Source organism: Cetorhinus maximus, chromosome 3 (genome assembly GCF_964194155.1).
Source record: "Cetorhinus maximus chromosome 3, sCetMax3.hap1.1, whole genome shotgun sequence".
In the NCBI taxonomy this organism is placed as follows: Eukaryota; Metazoa; Chordata; class Chondrichthyes; order Lamniformes; family Cetorhinidae; genus Cetorhinus; species Cetorhinus maximus.
The window spans coordinates 60,134,353-60,160,826 of record NC_135881.1 but is presented as its reverse complement, the minus strand read 5'-3'; the positions used below and the strand labels follow the sequence as shown (position 1 = coordinate 60,160,826).

General features: G+C 41.5%; 1 protein-coding gene across 1 annotated transcript in view; it reads left to right on the top strand.

Annotated features, from left to right (window-relative positions):
* Nucleotides 1-7,861: 7,861 nt before the first annotated feature.
* The window catches only part of fam171a1 (family with sequence similarity 171 member A1), a 204,953-nt gene continuing 186,340 nt past the window's right edge, over nucleotides 7,862-26,474 (top strand). The window contains exon 1 of the mRNA XM_078538451.1: nucleotides 7,862-8,102. Coding sequence (XP_078394577.1) covers nucleotides 8,003-8,102 — 100 coding nt within the window. The 5' untranslated portion in view covers nucleotides 7,862-8,002. The remainder of the gene's footprint in view (nucleotides 8,103-26,474) is intronic.

Here is a 26,474-nt window from a genome sequence, read left to right as displayed (position 1 = left end):
TATATTGGCAACGAAACAAGGGAAGGCTGCCTGCCCCACCCCCATCCCCCAACCCCACCCCCGTCCCTATCTGACAAAACCATGATTTTAAAATGCTCATCCTTGTTTACAGATCCCTCCATGGCCTTGCACCTCCCTATCTCTGTAATTCCCTCCACTCTTACAACCCTCCAAGATCTCTGCACTTTTCCAGATTTGTCCTCTTGCACTTCCCCAGTTTTAATCACTCCACCAGTGACAACCTTCAGTCTCAGCCAGTCTCTGCCAGAGAGTAAACTGCAAAAGGAGAGATCCCTTCCTATCTCTCTCAAATGTGTTCTTGATGATTGGTGAAGTTGCACTAATTATTTCAATGTAAAGTGGAACATCGGATCATGTAATCAAAATTATTTGTATTTGTTGGTGCAAAAACTGGTGAGAAAAAATATTTTAAAGAACTAAGAATTGCTGAATTCCTAACATCGCTAAATGTCTCAATGATTAAACTGATCAATCACAAGATTGGAGAATGTTTGCTATTACACAGAAGCTCTGAGGTATTGACAGAGCTCCAGTTGAACACCTTAAAATGTGATTATTTTGTCTTCATATTACAATATGCTTTGAAGAAAATAAAATGCCATACTACACACATAGATATTACCACACAATTCCTGCTCAGTCATTTTTGGTAGGGATCTGCTCATTTAATAATCCTTTCAAGAATTCCCTTGATTGCTTTTTATTAGGTATCTATAGTGGGTCATGTATTCTTATATTTTATTTATTTCACCAGTTTGGAAACCTTGAAATAATTTCATTTCAGATAAAATGTTTGTGTGGGATTTTGTACCTACATCCCCGGTACATAATTAAGCCAGTGGAACTTTTGGTTTCAAAATGGGAATTTGTATTTCCTTTTGTTATTTTTATTGTTCAAAACATATTTTATACAGTTGCATATAATAATTGAAGTGAAGACTTGCTATAGTATTCGTGAAATGGTAAACATTCCATAAAACAACATGGAATCATTCAGATGGTCTAGTAGTTAACATCTAACTGAATTTGGCAAGTCCTACATATGAGTTACAGCTGTGTTAATCCAGTTGCTAAGTAGAGCGCAATGAAGAAGTAGGGTGATTCATTTCCAGGCAGAGGAAAATGGACTTGTCCTTCAGCTTGATCTTCTTTATTATGAAAAAGCAAGGAAGATTTTTTAGTACTTTATCTAGTAAAACATACTGCTCTAGGAGGATTTTCACCATCATGCTTTAAAGGTAAACATTTCCCTTCATAGAATCATAGATGGAAGTTTATTGCAGCAGACCCACCTGAGGGCGACGTGGTGACAGGGAGCAAGTTGGGAACCCATTTATTTTAGAAGTGGCCTTAACTCAGCCATGCCATTAGCCTCCCGCTCCCGGGTTTCCAGGCCGATCACAAAGTGCGGGTGTGATCACTACCTGCACCTGTCAGTGAAAAGCTTTCTATTTAAAGAGATCCCCAGGAGAAGCCAGAATGGCTGTATCCTGTATTCTTTGTGAAGGCAGAAGGAAGAAGAATTTTGGCAAAGAAACAAGGGAAGACTGCCTGCCCCACACCCATCCCCACCCCCCCTCCACCAATCCCACCCTCCCCCCCACACCAATCCCACTCTCCTTGCCCCCCCACCAATCCCACCCTCCCCCCCCCCACCAATCCCACCCTCCCCCCACCATCCCCGCGTCCACCTCCCGCCACCACCTCCGACTGGGTTCTTTGACTGTTCACTGAAGGTGATGCTAGAGATGGTGAGGGACAGAAAGGAAGTGTTGTTTCCTGCAGATGGGAGGAAGAGATCAGCACTGGGACCAAACAGACATGGCTGAAGTTCGCAGAAGTAGTGAGCAGCAGGAGTGTGGTCCCTTGCAGCTGGATGCATTGTCGCAAGAGGTTCAATGACCTAATAAGGGAAGGAAAGGTGAATGGCTTAAAAAGTGCCAATCCCCATACTCTGACTTCACCAGCATTCTCCTGCACAGCACTCCTCAGATCAACATACCTTGCAGCTCCACTCATTTCTTTCCCTCCAAGTGTCTCCACACATCCCCATTTGAACAGTGAACCCTCAGTCATCCTCACCCTATTGCCCTCTCACACCCATCCCACACAGACACCCTCCACAAATGTTGTCATTTAATCCTCTCCACTCATTTCACTTCTCATGCTCATAACACAAAGAATTGGGAGAAACAGATAGCACTAGAGTAAGAATTAGGAAGAGTCAGAATAAGAAGAAATGCAATAAGGTCTAAATTAGGTTTACTGAGCATGTATGTGAATACATGGAGAGTGGTAAATAAGGTTAGTGAGCTACAGGCACAGGTAGCCATGTGAGAACATAATGGCGACCTGGCTTAAAAAGGACAGGATTAGGGACTAAATATTCCTAAATACAAGGTGTTCAGGAAAGATAGGGAAGGAATGAAAAGGAGCTGTAGCAATGTTGATTAAGGAGAACATGATAGTGCTGCAGAACAGTATGTCCCAGAGGGCAAAGACAGAATCTAATTGGTTAGAGCTAAGAAACAGTAGAAGTGCCATTGCACTACTGGGTGTATTCTATAGGTCATCAACTAGTAGGAAAGATATAAAGGAATAAATTTGCATGGATATTAAAGAGATGTGCAAAAACTATAGTGTAGTTATAATGGGGAATTTTAATTATCCTCATCTAGACTGGGATAATAGTCTAAAGGACAGAGAGGAACAAAAGTTTCTGAAGTGTGTTCAGGAGAATTTTCTACATCAGTATGTTTTCAGCCCAATGAGGAATGCGGCATTGCTGGATCTGGTTCTGGGGAAAGGGTCAAGTGGTTAAAGGCTCAGTCGGGGAACATTTAAGGGACAGTGATCATAGTACCATAAGGTTTAGATTAGCTATAGAAAAGGACAAGGAGAAATCCAGGGTAAAATTAGGGGAAGGGTCAATTTCAGTGTGGGTGAGAATGGATCTGGCCCAGGTAAATTGGAATCATAGATTGTCAGACGAAAGTTGTGGTGATTACAGTCGAGGTACATTTCCATGAGGGGGAAACGTAGGACAAACAAAGCCAGGGTTCCATGGATGACAAAAGAAGTAAAGAGTAAGATGAAGCAGAAAAAGGATACATATGACAGATATTAGGTTGATAATACAAATGAGAACCAGCCTAAATATAGAAAATTCAGAGGGGAAGTGAAAAAAGAAATAAGATAAACAAAAAGAGAATATGAAGAGAGACTGGCAACTAACATAAACGGGAATCTCGAGGTCTTATATAGGCATATAAATAGTAAAAGAGTAGTAATTAGAGGAGTGGGGCCGATTAGTGACCAAAAAGGTGATGGAGGAAGTGGGCCTGGCTGAGGTATTAAATCAGTACCTTGCATCTGTCTTTATCAAGGAAGAAGATGCTGCCCAAAGTGTAGTGAAAGAGGAGGTAGTTAAGACACTGGATTGGATAAAATTTATAAAGAGAATGTATTAGAAAGGCTGGCTGTACTTAAAAGTTTATAAGTCACCAGGACTGGATGGGATGCATCCGAGGACACTGAGGGAATTAAGGATAGAAACTTGCAGAGATACAAGCGATAATTTTCCAATCCTCCTTAGATGCAAAGGTTGTACCAGAGAACTAGAGAATTGAAAGTGTTAAATACTTGTTCCAAAAAGGGTGCAAAGATAAGGCTAGCAACGTGCCAGTCAGTTTAATTTGAGTTCTGAAGAAGAGTCATATTGGACTTGAAATGTTAACTCTGTTTCTCTCTCCACAGATGATGCCAGGCCTTCTGAGTTGTTCCAATACTTTCAGCTTTTATTTCATATTTCCAGCATCAGCAGTATTTTGCATTTAGTTTAATTTAAGTGGTGGGAAAACCTTCAAAATGATAATCCGGGACAAATTAACAGTCACTTGGACAAATATGGATTAATTTAGGAAATCCAGCACGGATTTATCAAGGGAAAATTGTGTTTAAATAACTTGATTGGGATTTTTGTCAGAAAGGGTTGATAATGTAGTTGAAGTGATGTACATGAACTTTCAAAAGGCGATTGATAAAGGTTTGTAAGCAAAGTTAAAGCCCATGGAATAAAAGGTATAGTCATTGCATGGATAAGAAGTTGGCTTAATGACAGGAAGCAAAGAGTAGGGTGAATGGTTGTTTCTCATACAAGAGGAAGATATATAGTGGGGTTTCCCAGGGGTCGGTACTAGGACCATTGCTTTTCTTCATCAATGACCTAGACTTGAGTGTACAGGGCACAATTTTAAAATTTGCAGGTGACACAAAACCTGGAATTATTGTGAACTGCAAGTAGGACAGTGATAAGCTTCAAGAGGACAATGACAGGCTAGTGGATGTAGGAGGATGTATATAGTTGGTATAAAGTCTTGGGCAGAGATGTAAAGTGTTAACATAAGGAGCACCTAATACTGATGTAACTAATGATATAAAGATGATGCAATGTCATATGACTAAGAGACTGAGATCTGGTGGAAAGCAAAAGTACAATCTCATGTAGATCTGTAAATAAACAAGACCCACAGCAATGTAGTTGACTCTTAACTGCCCTCTGAAATGGCCTAGCAAGCCACACAGTTCAAGAACAATTAGATGGGCAACAAATGCTGGCCTTTTAAGCGATGCCTACATCACATGAAAGAATAAATAATAAAAAAGAGAATGCATAACACGAAGGAGAGGTAGAAACTGGGAGTAAAGAAATTCAGGGTTTGTCAGCCACTGGCAATATATGCCCACCTAGCCCTCTTGGAAGGGGGAAAAGGGTTTTGAATCCATTGAGCAAGGGGATCAACCTTTGTTCAATGATGAGTGCAGGTAGCATACAAGGAGTAGCATCAGGCATACATAAAAGTGAAGTGCCAATCCAGTGAAGCTACATGCATGATAAACAGTGGAAGCAGCATGTGATAGATAGAACAAAGTGATCCCACAACCAACAGATCAGATGAACTCTCTGCAGTCCTACCACATCCAATTGTGAATGGCAATGGACAATTAAACATCTAACTGGAGGAGGAGACTCTACAAACTTGACTATCATAAGAACATAAGAAACAGGAGCAGGAGTAGGCCATATGGCTCATCGAGCCTGTTCCACCATTCAATATGATCATGGCTGATCTTTTGCCTTAACTCCTTGTTCCCATCGGCTCCCTATATCCCTTGAGACCAAAAATTTGTCTATCTCAGACTTAACTATACTCAACAATGGAGCATCCACAACCCTCTGGGTTAGAGAATTCCAAAGATTCATAACCCTTTGAGTGAAGAAATTTCAGCACATCTCAGTCCTCAATGATCAGCCCTTACCCTGAAACTTTCCCCATGTGTTCTAGATTCCCCACCCAAGAGAAACAACCTCTCAGTGTCTACCCTGGCAAGCCCTTCAGAATCTTGTATGTTTCAATGACATCACCTCTCATTCTTCTAAACTCCAGAGAGTATAGGCCCAATTTACTCAGCCTCTCATCATAGGACAATCTCGCCTCCCATGAACCAATCTAGTGAATCTGCTGTACTGCCTCCAATGCGAAAGTATCCTTCCTTCTATAGAGAGAACAAAACTGCATGCAGTAATCCAGGTGTGATCTCACCAAAGACCTGTACAATTGTAGCAATATTTCCTTATATTTGTACTCCAATTCCCTTGTAATAAAGGCCAACATGCCATTTGCCTTCCTAATTGCTTGCTGGTCCAGTATGCTAACATACCATGTTCCTTGTACGAGTACATCTTCAAAGTCTCTTTGAGCAGGATATTTACAAGTTTAATGCCTCATAAAAATCTTTGCTGCTAATTCAATGATCTCATTCTGCAGCAATGATCTGTCACCTCCATGGAAAATATGCATCACAAATGTTCCTTTATTACTTTGTTGTACTTTATGAGCAACTCCATCAAATCCAGGAAGTTCCTATTGTTCGCCGCAAAGAGCCTGTCGGATGAGCCTTGGAAAGCAATGTTATTTTTGGAAGGATAAAGTGTTATTGTCAGGAGCTTCTCTAGAACTTTCTGCCATTGTTTTGTCTCGTTTAATCACAGGTTGAAGCTCCATGTCAATGTTCTTACAATGTCCTGCTTTGCTCCGCTTCGACCCATATTCAGGAGGAATTGAAATAACTAGCTGACTTTTCATGAGGCACAGGAATCTTTGATGTGATTCCAATCATTCAACCCCTCAAATCCTAGAGATGATTTTGAATTCAAGTCAAAGAGCTTACAGTGGAAACAGAAAAACCTTGTCGGTGGGTTCCAAGTAAAGCACCCAGTGTCACCTCAGAACTTTGCTGTTTTTAAGCTTTCTGTATAAAAGTGTTTTTGAGAAATGGCAATTCTGCTCATCCAGAGGAAAATCCATTTGCTTTACTTTTGGCCACTGTTGGTCACTAGTGGATTTTGAAATGTGAGTGTTAGATTGGGCCATAAATCAGGTTCAGAAATTGCATTGCCAATGCCTATAATGAGAATCATGGAGGTCTTGTCATGCAGTGGGCAACGTCCCTAACTCTGAGCCAGAAGCTCCATGGGTTTGAGTCCCACCTGAGGACTTGATGGCCAAGGAAGATGTGTTCATAATACAGCCAAACAGGTTAAAGTCAATCTGGAAATCCTTCCAACACATGTTAATGTCAGATGGTAAGGGTGGGTGAGATTCCTTGTCAGCCATCACTATCTATAGCTCCGGGCTACAACATGCATATAAAAGTACATGTTACCACAGCAATATGGACTCCCTGAGTGAACTGTAGCACACCATTACCATAATGGGAATTGTTTCATCTCTATCACTGGTGACATGGCTCTTGTTCTGGCCCAGGTGTTCTCCTTGGAATGATTCTTGGAAGTCATCATCTATGTATTTTTCCTCTGATGTTTCTAATGTGACTGCTTTAAAAAAAATGTTCATGGGATGTGGGCATTGCAGGCAAGGCCAGCATTTATTATCCATCTTTAATTGCTCCTGAGAAAGAGGGTAGTGACTGCAGTCCATGTTGTGTTGATACACCCACAGTGCTGTTAGGAAGTAAGTTCCAGGATTTTGACCCAACAAAAGTGAAGGAATGGTGATATAGTTCCAAGTCAGAATAGTGAGTGATTTGAAGGGGAACTTGCAGGTGGGATGTTCCCATGCACCTGCTGCCCCTGTCCTTCTAGGTGGTAGAGGTTGTGGAAGTTTGTTGTTAACAGATCACAAGTATATTTGCATCATGTCTGCCCCTTTCTTTGGCAGGTCCTGTAGTCACAAAAGGCACACTGTAAATGCTCGTCTTTCTATGAAAAACTAATTGCACAACTCATTCAAAAATAGAAATGAAAACAGAAAATGCTGGAAAAACTCAGCAGGCAGAGAATCAGAGTTAACGTTTCAACTCCAATAGTCGAGTCCCAGTTCTATAATGGACTCGAAACGTTAACTCTGCTTCTCTCTCCACAGATGCTGCCAGCGTTTTTTTTTTCCCAGCATTTAATGTTTTTAATTTCAGGTTTCCAGCATCTGCAGTATTTTGTTTTTATTCTTTCAAAGACAGAATGGGCCGGGTGGCCTTCTGTGCTGGGTTCCATGATAATAAGTAATGCTCCCTGTGACTTGTGGGTGTCATGAAGTATGGAGGTTCTCGGCATCAAAGTGTTTGCCCAAGCCCGTCTTTCCCTCTCTCTCTCCCTCTCTCACTCCCAAGCCCGGATCCTTGTGCTGAGAAAGTGCAGAATGAGCTGTGGATGGCGCCACAACTCAAGCAGCTGAGGCTGACCGCGCTTCTCGGGGCGGAGGTGGGAGGAGGGACAGGAAAGGGTTAAAGCGCTGGGGGGGAAGCTGGTTTGAATCGGGCTGAGGCTGGGAGCTTCGTGCAGGCGGCAGCTGGAGATGTAGAGCGCGGGGCAGCAGCAGCAGTAGCAGTATTAAATATGGACGGCCTGTCGGTTGGACTGGTCTTGGCGTCCGCCTCGTCTCACTGAGAAATTCAGTAAAGGATGAGCCAGTTTTCCCGGTCCGCCGCTCTCCTGCTCTGCTTACTCGGCTGTAATGTGTGGAAAGCGGTTACTAAAACCTTACGCGAGCAACGTGCACAAGGTAAGCGGTGCCAGAGGGAGTGAGTGAGGGAGGGAGGGAAAGAGAGAGGAAAATAACTCGCTCTGTTTTTCTAGCGGGTTTGGCGAGTCCTTTTATTGTCATTTTAAACAAAAAGCCCCGGGAGGAGGAGGAGGATCGGGTGAGGTGGGAACAATAAGCATCGTTACTCCCTGTCTGTTAGCGGGTTGTTGTCGGTAGCTGAACCTTTTAAAGGGTTCGTATTCAACCCTTTCTTTCCCCTCAAAAACACGAAGGGTTTTTTATTTGAAGTTGCAGCAAAAGCGCTGAAATATGAGAGATTAGGATGCTGCAGGGATTCGCTTCACTCCGGGAAGCCACTCACTTGGTACAATCATTTCACCTTTTAAAAAAATAATAATTGTATCATTCGTTTCTTTTAAAGGGCGGTGTGAGGAATATTTTTTTAAGAGATCAAGCATTGTGAATTATATTTAGGGGAATCCAAATGTGCAATTTTGTAAATTCTTGGGTGTGTATGGTAAAAGACAGCAATTGCTGGATGTTAACGGGAGGATCACAGCTGCATTTCCTGAGCCTCCGTGCAGCAGCTTTCATCTTTTAAATCCTCATCTCCAGCGCCTTGTTAACACCATTGATTCCTGATCTTCTAACACGTCTTGTGCCGGAACGAAAAACAGCCACAGCCCAATATAATTTTAAAAAATAAGTTTGTGCTTGTTTTGTTCCTGGCATATTGTGCTTTGCTGTGAAGCTTTTTGACAAGGATACGGATGAGGGAATCCAGCCACACTGTCATAAATGTGATGTGGGTTCTTCCACACATGCAATGGCAGAAGAATACTGTACATGAAATATATAAATCAAATCGGTTTAAACTAAAGTATTTATGTATTCGAGACATCCTGTGTCTTTTATTGTATGTAGAAGTTAGAGACTGGCAAATATACATCTGAAAATTAAAAATGAATGTCTTTGACTTTGAAAAGATATTTAGGGCCTAGCATTGTTTGGTTTTCCTGCATCATGATGGATACTGGTGAGATTGTATCCCTGGGTCTTATGACTTGTCTTCTGCAGGTGAATCTTGAGAATTTCTTAGTATCGATTATGAATTTATTATATACAGTATGTGTATTGAAAAGATAAATGTTAGTCTAAGTTAGTTTATTCTGCTGCTGGTATTTATCCCGCATTATAAATTCTCCAGAGTAACAAGTTAATGGCAGGACAGCAAATTCCAATATGAGACCCATTTTGGTTATTCCCTATCCCTTTTAGCTAAATTATTGTTGTAAATGAATTTGCAGAAAATTTGTGGAAAAGTACCATTTCAAAATATTTAATTTCTTTGACATGCACGCCATTGGGAGTGACAAACCTGTCATGGGTAATGAAATATAAAATAATTAAATATTTAACAGTCTTCATAAAGACAGGGATGAATCATAGCCTATAGCAAGAAGACATATTGTTGGTCATTTGCTGAACATTTTAGGCATTGATGCCCATAAATGGCTAACAGCTGGGCCAGTTACGCAGCTATGCAAAGCTCTCTGGTACTTTCCATTTCAGCAGTCAGTCATTGAATGGAGTCCGTTTCTTAAATTTGTTCTTGGGAGGCAGCAAATGTTTATTGTCCATTGCTGAATTTTTATTGCCAAACTATAATTGCTTTTGATAGGCCTCCTGGAACTGCTGATGGTGTTAGTAAGAGAATACTATGACATTACAATGAAAAGTCAGTGGTATCTGGCCAAGTCAAATGATGGTGCTTGACTTGGAGAGAAACTTGGTGATGATGGTTTCCCAATGGTGGTGTTCTTCAAGGTTGTGGATCTAATTAAGCTTGGTGGATGGTAGCAGTGTATCCTGTTTATTACCTACAGCAGCCACAGTGTGCTGCTGATAGGGGTGGATTTTTTTAAAATTCATTCACGGGATGTGGGCTTTTCTGGCTGGGCCAGCATTTATTGCCCATCCCTAGTTGCCTTGAGAAGGTGGTGAAGGGCTGCCTTCATGAACCGCTGCAGCCCATGTGGTGTAGGTACAGTCCAGTGTCCAGTCAGGGGAAACACTGTGTATGATAATTGCACGATCTGAAGTGAGGGATCATGAAGTGAAGTGAGGATCTTGGGCATGAGCCCAAAGTCAATAAATATAACAAGTATCTTTCCCATTGCGTTTCCTGGGAGCAGGCCACCATTAAAACAAACCAAATAACCTAGTCAACTAAAAGCGCATGCAAATGTTAAGGAATAATTCCCATTGTCTCATCAATGATGAGAATGACCTGTGGTGCCAACCAATTGTTGAAGGCTTGGATTGTATATCGGCAAATTAAGTCCAGGGGAATTTTAAAATAATGGATAAATAAAAGTTTTGGTTCCAAGAACTGTTTGAATTTCCCTGGTTGACTGTAGAGCATAGTGCAATTTTCTTGGAGAATGAGTAAAATACTTGCACTCCCCACCCTCAAACATTATGCAGATAAGTGGTTGAAGATAGCATATAGATAACTGCGAGTCTGAATCTACATCCTCTAACTGGGTCACTCCCCTAAATCCCTTTTTCTCTTCTAAGGTGGAATGAGGTTTCCTCTGAAGCTCCCAAATACTATGATATTTTTAAAATGGCTTCCTTTTAAGATAATATTCATGATAATGTAAGAAACTCTATTTTATTATCTGCTTACTAAATACTTCTTTGTGAGATCTTGGTGCAATTCTTGTCAGGCAATAGTGTGAAATGGATGATGGTGAATCAGAAGGCCATTTTACACTCCACATGCTTTTCTTTTCCATTCACTTGAAGACAAATTTCACCTCACTGTAGGGTTGAAAATAAATGGGGACGGTGGGAGAATTCATCCTCGAAAGCCCCCAAAAGGCCAGTGAAAAATCAGTGACAGGAGCAACAAATGAGAGAAAATTTGCCCCCTCCCTCTCCACACATGGGAGGGACATAATGCTGCATGTGTGAGACCCAGTTCCTGGCACATGTGGCAACCTCACAACACAAGCAGCTTGAGTCTGAGTTCAAGCTGTTGCCGTTATGTCCAGGAAGGAACCCCATCGTGCTGTCTTGATAATAGCCCTATTTCTATAAAACAACTATTTTTAAACTCGCCATGAACATTTTTTTTATTCATTCACTGGATGTGGGCTTTACTGGCTGGGCCAGCATTTATTGCCCATCCCTAGTTGCCCTTGAGAAGGTGCTGGTGAGTTGCCTTCTTGAACTGCTGCAGCCCATGTGGTGTAGGTACACCCACAGTGCTGTTAGGAAGGGAGTCCCAGGATTTTGACCCAGTGACAGTGAAGGAACGGCAATATATTTCCAAGTCAGGATGGTGAGTGACTTGGAGGGGAACTTCTAGCTGGTGGTATTCCCATGTGTCTGCTGTCCTTGCCCTTCTAGATGGTAGTGGTTGTAGGTTTGGAAGGTGCTGTCTAAGAAGCCTTGGTGAATATTGCTATGACAGAATGAAACAAAATCAAAAATAAGCCAGAAGCAAAGAACAGGTTAGTCACGATTATGTGGAGAGAACAAACAAGTCAACTTTTCAGGTTGGGTCTTCCTTCGCGACTGAGAAATAAGTGACAAACAAGTATATTAACAGTATCAGAAAGGAAGGGAAGTTCAAGGGAGAAAAAGAAACGTAAGAACACAGAAGTATTATATAAAAAGACAAAATCAGAGAGGGATTAGGAGTGGAATGATGTAATAGGCTATACTAGATCTGGTACTGTGCAATGAGACAGGATTAATTGAAAACCTCATAGTGAAGGATGCAGTGATCATAATATGATCGAATTTCACATACTGCTTGAGGGAGAGAAGGGTGAATCTAAAACTAGTATTTTAAATTTAAGTAAGGGCAATTATGAGGGCACAAAGGCAGAGCTGACTAAAGTAAACTGGCAAACAGGTTAAGGGATAGGTCAATAGAGATGCAGTGACAGACTTTTAAGGAGATCTTTCAGAATACTCAAAAGACACATTCCAATGAGAAAGAAAGATTAAGGGAAGGATGCTCCATCCATGGCTTAACGGAATTTAAAGATGGTGTCAAATTGAAAGAAAAAGCATATAATTCCACAAAGATTTCAAGCGGCAGGTCAGAAGATTGGGCAGAATATAAAGAACAGCAAAGAATGACCAAAAGATTAATAAGATGGGAGAAATTAGAGAATGAACAAAAGCTAGCTAAAAATATAAAACAGATTGTAAGAGTTTCTACAGGTATTTAAAAAGGAAAAGAGTAAGTAAAGTGAGTGTTGGTCCTCTAGAGAGAGTCTGGGGAGTTAATAATGGGGAGGCAGTTGCGCAGTGGTATTGTCACTGGACTAGTAATCCAGAGACCCAAGGTAATGCTCTGGAGTTCTGGGTTTGAATCCCACCATGGCAGAATTTGAATTCAATGAAGATCTGGAATTAAAAGCCTGATGACCATGAAGCCATTGCTGATTGTTGTAAATATCTATCTGGTTCATTAATGTCCTTTTAGGGAAGGGAATCTTCCATCCTTATCTGGTCTGGCCTACATGTGACTCCAGACCCACAGCTATGTGGTTGACTCTTAATTGCCTTTGTTCAGAGGACATTTAGGGATGGGCAATAAATGCTGTCCTAGCCAGTGATGTCCACATGCCATGAAGGAATAAAAAAATAAGGAAATGGCAGATGAATTGAACAGATATTTTGCATCTGTCTTCACTTTAGAGGATACAAATAACATGCCAGAAATAATGGTGAATCGGGAGGTGAAAGGAAAGAAGGCACTTAAAACAATCGCAATCACCAGGCAAAGGGTACTGAAAAAATTATTAGAACTGAAAGCTGACAAGCCCCCAGGTCCTAATGAATTTCAACCTAGGGTCTTAAAAGAAGTGGCTGCTAAAATAGTAGATGCATTGGTTTTAATTTTCCGAAATTCCCTAGATTCTGGGAGGGTCCCATCATATTGGAAAATAGTGAATGTGACTCATCTATTCAAGAAAGGAGGGAGACAGAAAGCAGGAAACTACAACCAGTTAGCTTAACATCTGTCATAGGGAAAATGCAGGAATCTGTTATTAAGGAGGTTATAGCAGGGTACTTAGAAAATCTCAGTACAATCAGGCAAAATCAATGTGATTTTATGAAAGGAGAATAATTTTTGACTATTGGAGTTCTTTGTTCCTTCCTCAAACGATGTGGTTGAAAGGGGACCTGTGGATATGCTATACTTGGGTTTCCAGAAGGCATTTGATAAGGTGCTACATCATAGTTTACTATGCAAAATAGGAGCGTATGGTGTTGGGGGTAACATACTAGCATGGATAGCGAATTGTTAGCTAACAGGAAACAGAGTAGGTATAAATGGGTCATTTTTAGGCTGGCAAGATGTAACAAGTGGAGTACCACAGGGATCAGTGCTAGGACCTCAACTATTTACAATTTATATCAATGACTTGGATGGAGGGACTGAATGTATGGTTGCTGAATTTGCTGATGACACAAAGGTAGGAAAGTAAGTTTTGAGGAGGACATAACCTATGTCCCTTTGCAGACTGTTTAAGTGAGTGGGCAAAATTTTTGCAGATGGAGTATGATATGGGAAAATGTGAACTTTTCCACTTTGGCAGGAAGCACAGAAAAGCAGCATATTATTTAAATAGAGAGATTGCAGAACTGTGTACAGAGGGATCTGAGTGTACTGGTACATGGATCTCAAAAAGTTAGAATGCAGGTACAGCAAGTGATCAGGAAGGCAAATGGAATGCTGTTGTGTATTGCAAGAGCATGGAATATAGAAGTAGAGATGTTTTGCTACAGGATGTTGGTGAGACCACATCTGGAGTATTTAAGAAAGGATATAAATACATTAGAGGCAATTCAGAGAAGGTTCACTCAATTGATACCTGGGATGGGTTGGACAGGCAGGGCCTGTAGCCATTTGAAGTTTAGGCGATCTTATCAAAACATATAAGATCCTGATGGGGACTTGACAGAGTGGATGCTGAAAGGATGTTTCCCCTTGTGGGAGAGACTAGAACCAGAGTACACAGTTTAAAAATAAATAAGAGGTCGCCCATTTAAGATGGAGATGAGAATTATTTTCTGAAGGTTGAGTGTCTTTGAATCTCTCTCCCTCAGAGAGCAGTGGAAGCAGGGTCATTGAATATTTTTAACACAGGTAGATGAATTCTTGACTAACAAAGGACTCAAGGGATAGGTGGGAGTTGAGGCTACAATCAGATCGGCCATGATCTTATTAAATGGTGGACCAGGCTCGAAGAGGCTGAATGGCCTACTTCGCCTAATTCATGAGCAGAATTTTCCCCCCGTTAGGAGGGATGTTCAAGAGCGGGCGCGTGGAGGCGTGCCTCTGATGCCCTCAATTGACCTGCCATTTTATGTGGGCGGGTCAATTAAGGCCTGTCCAGCGTGACGTCCACAAGGAAGCGCTATGCACTCCCTGTGCAGGGGGGGGGGGAATTCCCTGAGCTGAGAGTGCGCTCTTTTGCGCATGCGCACAAAAGCGTGCACTCATCTCCCTGAGGCAAAGTGCTGCTTCAGGGAGATCGGCTACACATTAAAAAATTTTGAAAACAGAAAAAACAAAATTTCCCTGACATATCCCCTTGTGACACTGTCACATGAATTGGGACATGTCCATCACTTTCAGTTTCACTTTTATTAAAAATTTATGAACACACATGAAACCTCATCCCGCCCGTGGATGAGGTTTCATGCTTTTTCCAATGCCCACTGGGCTCCCGGCCTGCCCGCCAACCTTAAGGCAGGTCCACTAATTGCATGAATTACTTTGTCAATGGCCTCAATTGGCCATTAACAGGTCGGCGGGCGCACAACTGATTCGGCTGAGCCCCCGCCCACCTGAAATTGAAATGGGGCGGGGTCATCCCACGTCATTTAACGCGTTGGTGAGCGGGCCCCGCCCCCCCCTGCTCGCCGACTGGGAAATCCTGGCCCATATGTTTGTAATAGATAATCTCAGTTAAATAATAAACAGAAATATTAAGACACTTTTAAAAATTGTTTTAACTTGTTTTAAATGTCAGATTGTATGGGGGCAAATGCTTTAAACTTGCCAAATAGAATTGAATTGTTAAATTGTACTTTTTAACACATAAGAGAGATACCAGAAATAGCTATTTTATTTAAGTGTTTTATTCTGAGTAATTCAGTTACTGCAATAGTCAGATTGAGTCTATTGTTTGTACTTCAGAGGGTCTCCACCATCTTGTGATAATTAAAATTATTTTTCTTTAAAGGTGGTAAATTGTAATTTAGCAGTGTAAAATCTTATGCCCTGTAACAGATAACAAACTTGTTTTTAAATTTTTTAAATCAGATGTGAGATGAAATGGATTTGAGAATGAGGGTGTTGCTGAAGTCTAAAGTTATTTGGGCTAAAGGGTTGCAGGATGCCTGGCAGAGAGATGAGACATATTGTTCTTGAAGTTCAAAGTGAGCTTTAAATTTTTAAGAAAGGATAAGGAACTTCTCTGTGTCCGGACCATTATTTGTACCTCGATCAATACGACTGCAATAGATTAGATTAGATTGGCTCATTTTTCTTAGTCTTTGGCACTTGTGCTACCTTATCTATCTGAAGGAGAAAATCCTTTTAAAAGTTTGACACGTATGGAAGGTAATGCCATTACATGATTGCATCAGGTGATAAAGGAGTTAGTGAGAATTAAAATGGAGCCCCTGAAAATCAAAACGTAGCCCTCGAGAAAATCTTAAAAAGAGACCTCTATGTGCAAGGATGAGTTGGGGGAATTATTTTGACCCCTGCCCCAATACTCTTCTCAGAAGCAAAAGCCCAATGAAAATGCTGGCTCGTATGATGGCTGGTTCTTCCAGGATTGTTTCCACACTATATCCAACTGCGTGATGTGTGTTATTAGTTTTGCTGCTACTTATTAATACCTTGGTGATCTTGTATGTGTATATTTTTCCCTGGTGTATAAAAAACTTTTTCCCTAATTGAAGCCAAGAGGGAAGCAAAGAGGACAAAGGGTGTGGATTGTTGCAAATATTTAAAAACAGAAAGTCAAAGAAAGCTGTAAGGGGCTAAAGAGAAACCGCTAAATGACGTGTGATGAATTGGAAGGAGAGAATCAGAAGGACAGTATACAGAAACCTTTCCAAACAGTTCAATCAATTACATGAAAGTTTCAACCTCACCTGCATTGCATTGTCAGCTTCTGGCAAGAATGAAACAGGTGAAGAAAATTGCTGCACGATGGCATGTACACTGGGTACCTTGGTGAGTTGGAATTTAAAGACCAAGTTGAATATGAGCCTCTTCCACTTGGAGCTGAGGTACAGCAAGCCATTGATCAGATGGTCAGCCACAATGCCACGGACCCGGCCGACATACTGGCAGAATTACTTAAGGGAGGGGAATCTGTAGTGGACAGGATGTATAGAATATGTGCAGCACTGTGGGAGACTAGCGATTAGCTGGAGGATTGGACTTGACTCTACCTTTATCCCTCTTCTGAAGAAAGATGACCTAAAACAATGCACAAATTATAGATCAGTTGCTTTGATCTCCCACGCTAGTAAAATCTTGCTCGGGATCATCCTGGAATGGTTCCGGAAAAAGACAGTGAGATTGCTGATGAGTAAACTGGATTTTGACTTGGCAGAGGAACCCAAAATAAAGTGACTAATCTTAGAGTCACAATGCGCAAAGTCCAAGAACATCCACAACCATTATGCATGTGTTTCATTGATTTTGAGGAGGAATTCGATTTTGTCAGTCTCTTGTGTGGGACCATGTTAGACATGGGATATCCACCACATTTAATTGACTTGATAACCAAGCTTTATTGTAAGCAATGAGCTAGGATCAGAGTTGCCAGCACTCCCTCAGAATGGTTCAGAGTCAAAAAGGGTGTTAAACAAGGGTTTTTATTTATTTATTCAACATTCTAACAGAAATGGTTATAAGAGAGACACTTGATGGATACGAAGGTTGGCTACCGATTGGCGGGTGGTGAGTTTCGAATCTTTGATATGCTGATGACATTATCCTGCTCGCTAACTCAGTGGAGGAGTGACAGATGTTGGTGGATTGGCTTGATCAAGTTAACCGGAAATAGTCTCCTGATCAATGTCAAAAAGACAAAGGCAATGGGTGGAAAGGTCTGCAAGATTCTTATTGGGTCACTCATCACGGAAGACGCAGAGTCTACCAAAGAAATTCCGGCTAGACTTAACAAGGGTCATGGCGTTGTGAACTCCAAAGAGTATGGAGTAACCACAGCATCTCACTCTCGATGAGAATTTGTCTTCTGAAAGCCCTTGTGTGGCCAGTGACAATGTACGGCTGTGAAAGTTGAACCATCAAGAAGAGTGACCAAACTTGAATAAGAGCATTTGAAATGAAAGGACTCAGGCGGATGTTATGTGTGTCATGGACGGCCAAGCAGACAAACGAGTGGAAGCTTGAGAAAGCTGGTGTTAAGAGGAACTTGTTTGAGGCAGTGATATCAAGGAAGCTCATATATTTTGGACATGTGATACAAACAGGAGGGGAGTATTTGGAAAAAGAGGCAATGTAAGGAAAAACACCTGGAAAACGTGCACAAGGAAGAGCCAAGATGGCACGGATGGATAATATCAAAACATGACTGACCTCTCTATGGGACAGTCAGTGAGGGCAGCAGAGGATAGAAATCAGTGGAGAAAGATTATTTACAGTGCAACCAACCCCGAAACAAGGACAGATGAAAGGCAAGTATAAAGACAGTTCCATTTAGTTCAATTTTACAAGATGCACCTCAACCGCTTTTAGTAAATTTGGGTAGTCTTAAAAAAAAATCACTTTTTAAAAAAAAAAATATCAGTTAATAACAACTAGGAATGGTTACTGTTTCAGAATTAAGTGGTGGTAACATTTACAGTTCTCACATTTTGGTTAGAGTAATGATGATATGGTTGGAAGTTGAAAGTCATGCGCTATTTCAGATCGAGACTTTCTGAGAACGTTTGTTTCCTATTGGTGTGCAAAACCATTTTGTGTGTTAATAAATAGGAACGGCAGTCACACCAAATTGCTGCTTATCTAGGATGTATGCAGTGTGCCTGACAATTTTGCAGCGAATTTCAGCGCAATCTATAGTGGCCATTTTATCACTACTGTGGTACCAGGTATTCATCCACTGTGCAAGAGGTAGACAGGATCATTCAACAGCTAGAAAGTTGATAGCACAATAAGATTGTATGAGAGGAGAATGTTTTAAATTTGCCAAATAGGTTTGAATTGTTAAATTTGTGCTTTTTAGCGTGCAAGAACAATACCAGAAATGGCTGTTTCAGTTAGTTAAGTGCTTTATTCTGAGTAATTCAATTACTGCAGTGGTCAGATTGAGCCTATTGTCTGTACTTCAGAGGGCTTCCACCATCTCATTCTAATTAACATTGCCTTTTAGCAGTGTAAAGAAAGATAGTTTACCACCTTTAAAATCGTATGCCCTGTAACAGATAACAAACTTGTGCCTCTGGGGTGCTGTTTATATGAAGTATATAGTGTGATGTCAGAAAGGAATGTAATCTCCCAATGGTGTTTCGTGTTCAAAATGTCTAGTAGTTGTGTGTGGAAAGTTGATTCTACTGACTTCCTACAATAAAATGCCTCTCCAATGCATCATAGACGGATGATATTGTTTTAAGATGTCTATGTATGGACATTAGTGAAATTCATTTCTACATCAAAAACCTAAAGGTATAAAAGCAGTGAAACGTACTGTTATTTTTCCAGGTCTTCTGGAGGATGTTCAAATTAAAAAACATGCCTTTCACAGCCTTAGGATGCTGTGAAGCTCTTTACAGCCATTAAAGTGCAGTCACAGTAGTGTGGCAACCAATTTGTGCACATCAAGTTTTCGAACAACATTGAGATAAATGACCACGTAATCTGTTGTAATGATGTTGATTTAGGGATTAATATTGATCACAACACTGGGAGAACTACCCCTGTTTTCCTTGAATAGTACCTTAGGAACTCTTTTATTCACCAACAGAAAATATTCTATTGGTGCCTGAACTCGTATCTGCCAGACAGTGACTTTTTAAAAAAAAGAAATAGCATTTTGTGACACTCCCTTCGTGACCTCATGGTGCCACACAGTATTTGCAATCCAAATGACCTTTTAAAATGCAGACATCGGGCAGAATTGTCCCAGATTCGCACGAAGTGCGGCACGGGCCAGTAAAACGGCATTTTATCCACCAGCTGCAATGGTGGGTTTTCACGCCGTATCATCCCAAACCAGCCACATTGGTTATGCTTTCCTGGGAATCATGCCATTTCGATGGTGCACAAGCTCTAATTCGCCCGCCATGCCATCACCTCACTGCTTCATCAAGCCGGACGCCATATTTAAAGTCCAGACGCACGCACACATCTCAATGCTTTCAGCCCACGACTACTGCAGGGAAGATGTCCACGAAAGGCAAAAAGACTGCAGCCCCCAGGTTTAGTGACGTTTCAATGGAATGCCCTTTGGATGCTGTGGAGGCCTGCCGCGATGTCCTCTACCCTCGCTCTGGCCACAGGATAGGCAGCGGCGTGACCAACCAGGCTTGGTAGGCAATGGCAGTGGTGATCAGAGCCAATGCTGCACAGAAGACATTAGCCATCCAATGCGGATAGAGGATGAATGGCCATCAAATGCAGATAGAGGATGAATGATCTCATCCGTGCAGCCAGGTTAAGGCAACCTCTCATCACTCTAAACTCACACACTCAAACCCATCACACATTCACTGGCATCTCTCACTGTCAGCTCAAGGGACATCACCACCCATCCTCTCACCCATACCCTCTCATGTCCATCTGGCCTTATCTCCTCTGGAGACTGCCTCCTCAGCCCTCACCATCCTGAGGCCACTTGCACAGATCAATATGTGCCCCACACACACCCTGGGATACCCTCCTTCCCCAGCACAGCCCTCGTCCTGCAGCCTCTTCCCTTGCCTGAGGCCACTTCTCCCCCTTCGCCAAGCGAGCCCTAGCCCTGCAGCTATTGAAAAGCCACCCACGTATGGCTGGTCCGCTGGGTAGATACCCACCCGTGAGCCCTGCTAAAAGTGATGTGGTGCTGTATGTGAAGCCTGGCGCTGATGACTGCAGGTGCTGAATGAAGCAAGGTAGGCAAATAACCCTTGAAGTCCTGAGCGAAGTGCAGCCTGTCAAGTGCATGTTGCTTGTGTGCTTTTGTGACACACGTCGGTGTGTTTTCCCACCAGCATAGGTGTAGGAGACAATTCGGGCCGGCAGGCCTAATAATGATATGCTGATATAATGAGGTTCCTGATGTCTGATGGCAGAGAGCACAGCCCGCCATTGGCACGCTGAGGAGACGATCGCAAAATAGTTTCATGCCGTCATGAAACTGATCGCGCCATATTGTCTGCTCATGCCACTGAACACACCCGACACCAGTGGGCGCGGAAAATCCCAGCCATTGTTATGTAGGCAGATGTGGAATCAATTTATGTACATCATAATTCTGCAAACTGCAATAAGATAAATGACCAGTTAATTTGTTTTATGGTGTAGGTTGACGATTATTGTTGGTTCAGAGGATACCGGGAAAACTGTTCTTTAAATAGTGCTATGGAATCGATTACATACATCTGAGCAGGCAGGTGGCATCTCTGTTTCAAATACAGTAATATATGCGACACCAAAACAGGCCATTCAGCCTAACCAGTCCATGCTGGTGCTCCACTTGAGCTTCTTCCCATTTTTCCTCGTCCAAATCTACCATTGTAACTCTGTTCCCTTCTTCCTCATATTGTTGAGCATACCCTTAAATTCATTTCAGCCGCTCTCTTTGATAGTGAGTTTTACATTCCCAACACTCCTTTTTGGGTAAAGAAATTTCTTCTGAATTCCATATTTGGATTTCTTGGTGACTATCTTATACTTCTGGGGAGAGCATAACTAAAGACCACAAGAGGAAAGATTCTGTCTATATTCACTCTCTCAAAACCTTTTTCATTAATTTTAAAGACCTCTATTAGGTCACTCCTCAGCCTTCTCTCGAAAAAAGAGAACCCAGCCTTTCCTGATATGTATACCCACAGGTTTCTTGTATCATCCTTGTAAATCTTCTCTACACGCTCTCCAGTGCCTCCATAACCTTTTTACAATATGGCGACCAGAACTGCATGCAGTACTTGAGTGTCATCAAGCCAATGTATGATACAGGTTTAGCATAATTTCCCCACTTTTCAGTTCTAACCCTATAGAAATAAAGCCTTGTGCTTGGTTTTTCTTTTTATGGCCTTGTTAACATGTGACACCACCTTTCGTGATTTGGTGTATTTATACTCATTCTTTTGTTCCTCTTCCCTACCTAGATTTATACCTTCCAACGCCTCTTTTCTTTCTAACAATGTACCACCTCACATTTATCTGTGTTTAACTTCATTTGTCAATTATTTGCCCATTCAGCAAGTTTACTCATGGGAAGAATTTTCCCCCCGTCGGGGTGGGGGGAGTGCAGGAGCGGGTGCGCCGCCATTTTATGTGGGCGAGCCAATTAAGGCCTGCCCAGCGTGACGTCTGCCTGTGCGGGCAGGGGGAGGGGAATTCCCTCAGCCAAGAGTGCGCTCTTTCGCGCATGCGCACGAAAGAGTGCACTGATCTCCCTGAGGCAAAGTGCTGCCTCAGGGAGGACAGCTCCAAATTTTAAAATGTTAAAGAGACGAAAACAAAATTTCTCTGACATGTCCCCACATATGACACTGTCACATGAGTTGGGACATGTCCATCACTTTCAGTGAAACCTTTATTAAATATTTGAAAACCCACATGAAACCTCATCCTGCCCGTGGATGAGGTTTCATGCTTATTCTTAAGCTCGCCAGGGCTCCCGGCCTGTCCACCAACCTTAAGGTTGGACGGGCAGGTCCATTAATTACGTTAAGTACTTTTTAAATGGCCTCCATAGGTTGGTGGGCGCACAGCTGATTTGGTTGCACCCCTGCCGACCTGAAAATGGAAATGACGCGGGGTGATGTCGGGAGTTCCGCCCGATGTCATCCTGTGTCATTTTACACGTCGGTGAGTGGGCCCCGCCCCCTGCTCGCCGACCTAAAGACCCTGCCCCATGTTTTTCTGTGATTTGTTGATGTACTCCTCAGTATTGACTATCCTCCTCACCCCCCCACCCCACCCCCGCCACCTAAGAATGTGTTTTTAAAATCTGTTTAATTGTGAAAACTGTTTAATTATGAAAATTATTTCAGTACTTACTTAATTCTGCTGATTGATTTTAAACTAGAATGCATATTACTGCCTGGATTCTATTGACAAGAAAACTCCCTGTTTCGGCCCTTGAAGTTGGATAGGCACTATAGTTGGCCTTACTGTCCATGGGTTTGGGGATTTTTAAAAAATGATTGGTTTCTTGGTTCTACTTTTTATGGAAAGTGCATATGTGAATGTTAGGGGAGGAAAAGTTGGGAAAATAAAATTCTATTCTATAGAAGTAGAAAAAAAATGATCAGGGACTGGGGAAGTGTGAAATGTGGTAAAACCCTACATCAGCAATGTTTTTGCTTCCTAAACCCACGTGTAAGACTAAAAACTTAGGCCATTGGGAATCGAAAGTACTGGAGCTCATCTAGTCATTGTGATGGAGGTTAGTGTAACTCTGAGAGTACTTTATCTGCTCTGGTCTTGTCCCACTTTCCTACCTATTTGAAATATTCCATCCAGCTCATGGCTATCTGGCAACAGGTCTGATGCTCACTATCTACTTGCGTTAAAATCGAATGTCTAGTTCTTTGGGAAGCTGTAGTGGCTGATGACCATCTTATATGTAGATTATGGACTTCTTTTCTTGTGTTTGAGATGTAGGGGGTCAGCTTTATAAAGGATTTTACATGGTTGCTAAGAGAATTTAGCTATTTTCCTTTTAATTATAATGTCAAAATGATTAATTTTCTGTTCATGCTGATCTTTGATCCCAAAGCCGATAACTTTTATTAGTACCTAAATTTTGACAAATTATGTTTTAACTATTATGAAGGGGAGTGGGGGGAGAGGAGTGTTAGTGAAACTTAATTGCTTTTGACTTGAATCTATTTGACTTACGGGGTTAATGACAATGAAAACTCTATCCATGATGTGAAGTAGTTTGGTATCTTAAGCTTTACTGGCTTGAGGAATGAAGTTGTAATTATTTGACAAGTTGTGCTTAAAGTGTTGTTACTGAAAACTAACTGGCTTTTCTAATCATGCGATGTCTGTTTCACTGTTCTGGAAATCTAGATCCAAGAACTAGTTCATTTGCTCTTCTTAGAATGGAGGTTTATTTGCTTTTGCATATTTACATTGTGTACGATGTTAAATGAAGACAATTATGATATTTGGTAGACAGTCAATTACTTGATTTAGCTACATATTTAAATGGTAAGATCTGATTTTTGAATGTTGAGGGCAGTGACCAAAAGCAAACTACCGCAGATGCTGGAAACCCAAAATTAAACAGAAAATGCTACAAAAAAACCTCAGGTTTGGCAATATCTGTGAAGCGAGAAACAGAGTTGGCATCTCAGGTCAATAACCTTTCCACAACTGAGTCTGAAACGTTAGCACTCTTTCTCCACAGATGCTAGCAGACCTGCTGAGCATTTCTATAATTTTCTGTTTATATTTCTCCTTTAGCAAGTTGTTTGACTTAAAGCTGGAAGCAACAACTTTGCTTAGTTAATAGCTCAACTGGATTCCAATTTAAATTGAATTCTCAACACTAATTCAAGTAAATTCTATTCTAAAGAACTCACTATTATTTCATTTTACTTTTTGTTAATAGCCTGTTTGTAACTATGTTCTTTAGTTTAAAAAAAAATATTATTCAGGTAAATAAACTGGAATGAATGGTTTCAAAATGTTTCTATCCCATGTAGAAGGGAAAATAATTTGCATTTATGTAGTGCCTTTTATCTCTTCAGTTTCTGCCAAATTTCTTTATAGCCAGTTAATTACTATAATGCTGCTGCATTAAAGGCTATGGTTTTAAAGGAATATATGCATGTATCTGAAAGTATTTTTGATCATTATCGTTAAAAACTGCACTTTCGTTTAACCCTACTAGTTTTAGAATTAGTAGGCAGATGTTAAAATTTTAAATCAATATGATCCATGTATGGGTTACGTACACAACTTGGCTGGGTGGTCAGTGCTAGAAAATTACAAGGAAATAACAAATGTAAAATATCATTTTGTTCATTTTGATGTCATGAGGGTCTTTAACAATTTTTCATTCTGAATTGAATTTGGAGTTCACTATAGGAAAATTCTATTTCACTGACCTGCTGAAGTGCAGTCACTATCCCAGCACGTCAAATTACAATCTGATTGTTTTGTTGTCTTTGGAAACGTGGGTGAGGTTTGCAATCCACTCCAGTAACAGGAGCTGTAGAAAATATAGTTACTTTTGAACCAGTGGTAAATCCAAGAATAACTCTGAGGAGCTGCCCTATCCCTATATTGGTTCACAATCTTATTGAATGCAACAAAGGAATATAAAAGTCCTTTCTCTCTGCTGATCTGTACACTTTAAGTTTCCAAGCATAATGTTTGAAGATTTATTTTGTGTGTTTGTCATAAGCACTCTTTGAAAAAGGGCTAAATTATTGAACGGCAAACTGGATCTATCCTTCCAAACTTTCTGATTTAGTCCTTATCCACATCTTCATTTCACTTCAGTTAGGAAGTTGCAACAATCACTTCAAAACAGATTACATGATGTAAAGAAGAAGCTGAAAGTACTTGAAAGCTGAAATCTACACAGCCTGTTTGTCAAAACTGGCCCAATCTCTGTTAAAGTTTAGCGCTAGAAAAGCTACTTCAGTTCTCCTGGGTGAAAAAAAAAATTTAAACCAGATTAGGATAGGAAGGAGTAAGAAGCCCAGAGAACCATGAATGACCAGAGATATTCAGGATACGATGAGAAGGAAAAGAGAGGCTTTTAGCAGGTACAAGGGGAGCAAATCAGTGGAGGCATTAGTGGAGTACAGAAAGTGCAGTGTGGAGCTAAGTAAGCAAAAAGTAGAGCAAAGAGGGGATATGAGAGAGCTCTGGCTGGTAAAAGTAGGGAAAATCCCAAGATATTCTATAAGTATATCAATGGGAAGAGGATAACCAGGGAAAGAGTAGGGCCCATTAAGGGACCAAGGGGGCAACCTGTGGGTGGAGCCAGAGGACATCGGTAGAGCATTGAGCAAATACTTCACATCCGTCATCACCCAAGAGAATGAGGATGAAGGTATCGAACTCAGGGAGAGAGACTGCGAGGTTCTTGAGCAAATTGATATCAGGAGTGGCAAGGTATTGGAGGTGTTGGCAGGCTTCAAAGTGGACAAATCTCCAGGTCTAGATGATTTGTGTCCCAGACTGCTGAGGGTGGCAAGGGAGGAGATCGCAGGGGCTCTGACCTAAATTTTTAATTCCTCTCTGGCCATGGGGGAGGTGCCAGAGCACTGGAGAACAGCTAATATGGTTCTGCTATTTAAGAAGGGTTGTAGAGATAGGCCAGTGAGTCTCAGGGCAGTGGTAGGGAAACTGTTGGAGAAAATTCTAAAGGAGAGCATCTATCTCCACTTGGAGAGGCATGGTTTGATCAGGGATAGTCAGCATGGCTTTGTCAGAGGGAGGTCACGCCTAACAAATTTGATTGAATTTTTTGAGGTGCTGACCAGATGTGTAGATGAGGGTAGTGTAGTTGATGTAGTTTATATGGATTTCAGCAAAGCCTTTGACAAGGTCCCACATGGGAAAGTTATAAAGAAGGCAAATGCACAAGGGATACAGGGTAATTTGATATGGTGGATTCAAAATTGGCTTAGTTGTAGGAGGCAGAGGGTGATGACAGAAGGCTGCTTTAGTGACTGGAAGCCAGTGTCCAATGGCATACCACAGGGATCTGTGCTGGGTCCCCTATTATTCATCATTTATATAAACGACATAGATGACTATGTAGGGCGTAGGATTAGTAAGTTTACAGATGACACAAAGATTGGCCGGGTGGTTAACAGTGAGGTTGAGTGTCTTGGGCTACAGGAAGATATAGATGGGATGGTCAAATGGGCAGATAAATGGCAGATGGAATTTAACCCTGAAAAGTGTGAGATGATACACTTTGGAAGGAGTAATTTGACAAGGAAGTATTCAATGAACGGCATGACACTAGGAAGTTCTGAGGAACAAAGGGACCTTGGTGTGTGTGTGTCCATAGATCTCTGAAGGCAGAGGGGCATGTTAGTGGGGTGGTGAAAAAGGCATATGGGACACTTGCCTTTATCAATCGAGGCATAGATTACAAAAGTAGGGGGATCATGTTGGAG